The following is a 2,500-nucleotide window of genomic DNA, read 5'->3' as shown; positions in this document are numbered from 1 at the left end:
AAGCGGAATAGGAAACACAGGAGTCTTAGTCTTGAGTTTATTCCTGACTAGTTTCGCAAAAAGCATGCCTGCGAAACTAGTCAGGAATAAACTCAAGACTAAGACTCCTGTGTTTCCTATTCCGCTTACATCAACCTGTCAGAATGTCTCAACATATATATATATATATATATATATATATATATATATATATATATATATATATATATATCCTACTGCAGAAACTTCACCTTCACTTACCACTGTTGCACCGTTGAGGAGCTCTCCCTCTTCTCCTAGACTTGTTTCTCCGGCATGTGTAGTGGCGGGGCTGATGGGCGCTGGTGTGGACGTAGGAGTAGGAGTGCTCGTTTCTTCAGAGGGTGCTGGGCTCACGCCATTGTCACCGCCCGTCTCACCAGCTGCGGAAGAAGAGAACGATAGTACATTAGAAATGGTGATAAGGAGAGGAGGAGAAGGAGAAGGAACAAGGTGTGGGTGTTTCGGGGCCAAGTCTCACCACGTGGCTCGTCACCGACCACCTACCTATCCCCTACCCAGTCCCGTCGGCCAGGACTCGCTCCACGTGGGGTTATTGCCTGAGGTAGTGGTGGTGGGTTAAGTTGAGTTGGCCAAGAGTGGATGGATGGGGGGCGGGGGCGTGTTTAGAGCGCGTTCACTGGATCGCGCGCCACACCTTGGGGGGGAAAGCGCGCTCACTGAAGCGAACGCCACACCTTGAAACAAGAAAGCGGTCGAGGAAAATACATTACGTCATCTACAGGTCAATAATCCACCGTTGTGAGAGACTTTTTGCCTGGATCTCGCCTCGCTTCGCCTCGCTTCGCCTCGCCGGCAGCACTCCCGCCTCCCTCCTACATTCCTCCTTCCACCTCGGCTCCTCCTTCCTCTCGCCAACCTACCCGCCCACCATGTACGCCTACTTCCTTTCACCAGTACCACACTCGCTCCGGTCTGCACCTCCGCTCTCTTCTTCTAAACCTTAAAAATTTCCTCGCCGCTACCCTGCCCGCTCTCTCCCTTATATTTCACTTCGCCTCACCTTGACACGAAGCATCTCTTCCTTTGCGAGTCTCGTGTAAAACCAGAACATCTAAAGATACCTCCCCTGTCTTCCTCCTCAAAAGCAAAGCCTGCCTCACCTGAAAATCACATAACCTAGTCGGCGCTCTGCGTAAGGAAACTAGCTCATCCACAGGCATCTCCTTTACCCACTGAAGAATTCCGTCTCTGTCTGATGCAGCCTCCTGTCCCATCTTAACCCCAGGTAGGACTGCTGCGTCTGGAGAAACTATTTGGTATTCTAAGGGCAGCAGTCACGTCATGTCGCCTTAATGCGTGCACGCGTTTGCACGATCCACCAGGGCCCAGGCAGGCAGGCAGGCAGGCAGGCAGGCTTCAAGGCTTGTCATGGAGAAGAAGGCTTTTCGTTCTGTCCGCCACCTTCCTCTCTAGCCAAGACCTTACCCATGAAAAGGGCTTCTTCTCAACCCTGTCCCAAGAGTCTCCCTGTACCTTGCCAACCACTTTCCCCTAACCATCTCTCCCGGTGGATCCCCGGCCTTTCATGCCACCACCCCAAGTCTTTCCATTTCGAAGGTTTCTGCGTTTATATCACCCAGGTTCCTCTCCGTCAGTTGCTCCTCGCCTTCCTGGTATAGTCTTCGCCCATGAAGCTCTACCTACCAAACTCATCTAACTCCCTCTTGAAGGACTCCTGCCCTGTCATACAACCCGTCCTCCATCTCCATCTTAACCAATCTCAACATTCCTCTTGGATGACCTGGCCGGAGTTTGGGGGAGCCTTAAAGCAACACAAGATCCAGTTTTGGGCCAACTCATAGACGAGTTTCCAATTTGAATTAACCCTAATGAGAACTTCCACCAAAGCCCTTCACCAAGTTCGATCCGGTTCCCTTGCCCCTTGCCCCTTGCCCCATCACCCAAAACCTCCATCCAACACACACGCAACAGTATTAATAACTTTATTAAAGGACCACCACCTCCCAGTTTAATACTGTACGTCTATGCTCGAGGTTGCCCTTTAATTTGACAAAATCGTCGGGGGTTAGTTCATCATGAGATAAGAACCAAATTTGATAAATATTCGACAAACCTTCTATCCCTCACCTCCTCTTACAGAGCCAAGGCTAAGAAAGTAAGAACCAGTTTTGAGCCGAATCGAATATCCCGACATCTCCGTCCGTCTTACAGACATAATGCTAAAGCCTCACTCCCTTCTAATCACCTCCACACTGTCAGGAAGCTCCCCCCCTCCTCCATCAGATCCCCTCGACCCTCCACCCCTCCTCGCCCACCGCCCGCATCACACATTTACCCCGTCAGCGCACAACTCGACCTAATTTCGACCCAAAACTCCGCTGACTGAAGGGGGCTCACCCCGCGTATCGATTCTTACGTGTTCTCTTAGGGGTCCATTCCTCACTGCGAACTGGACCATTTTCAACCTCGTTGTGTATCGTCTCTGTAACCTTCCCGA

The 2,500-nt window shown here is 51.1% G+C and overlaps 1 protein-coding gene across 1 annotated transcript in view; it reads right to left on the bottom strand.

The window, feature by feature from the left end:
* Positions 1-2,500, bottom strand: part of zfh1 (Zn finger homeodomain 1) — a 19,620-nt gene that overhangs the window by 10,210 nt on the left and 6,910 nt on the right. Inside the window, exon 2 of the mRNA XM_076190794.1 lies at positions 241-401. Coding sequence (XP_076046909.1) covers positions 241-401 — 161 coding nt within the window. The remainder of the gene's footprint in view (positions 1-240; positions 402-2,500) is intronic.

The sequence above is a fragment of the Oratosquilla oratoria genome, chromosome 1 (assembly GCF_046742065.1).
Source record: "Oratosquilla oratoria isolate Oo_2021 chromosome 1, ASM4674206v1, whole genome shotgun sequence".
Taxonomy (NCBI): domain Eukaryota; kingdom Metazoa; phylum Arthropoda; class Malacostraca; order Stomatopoda; family Squillidae; genus Oratosquilla; species Oratosquilla oratoria.
Note: the sequence above shows the minus strand (reverse complement) of the source record. Positions and strands in the feature narration are given on the sequence as shown.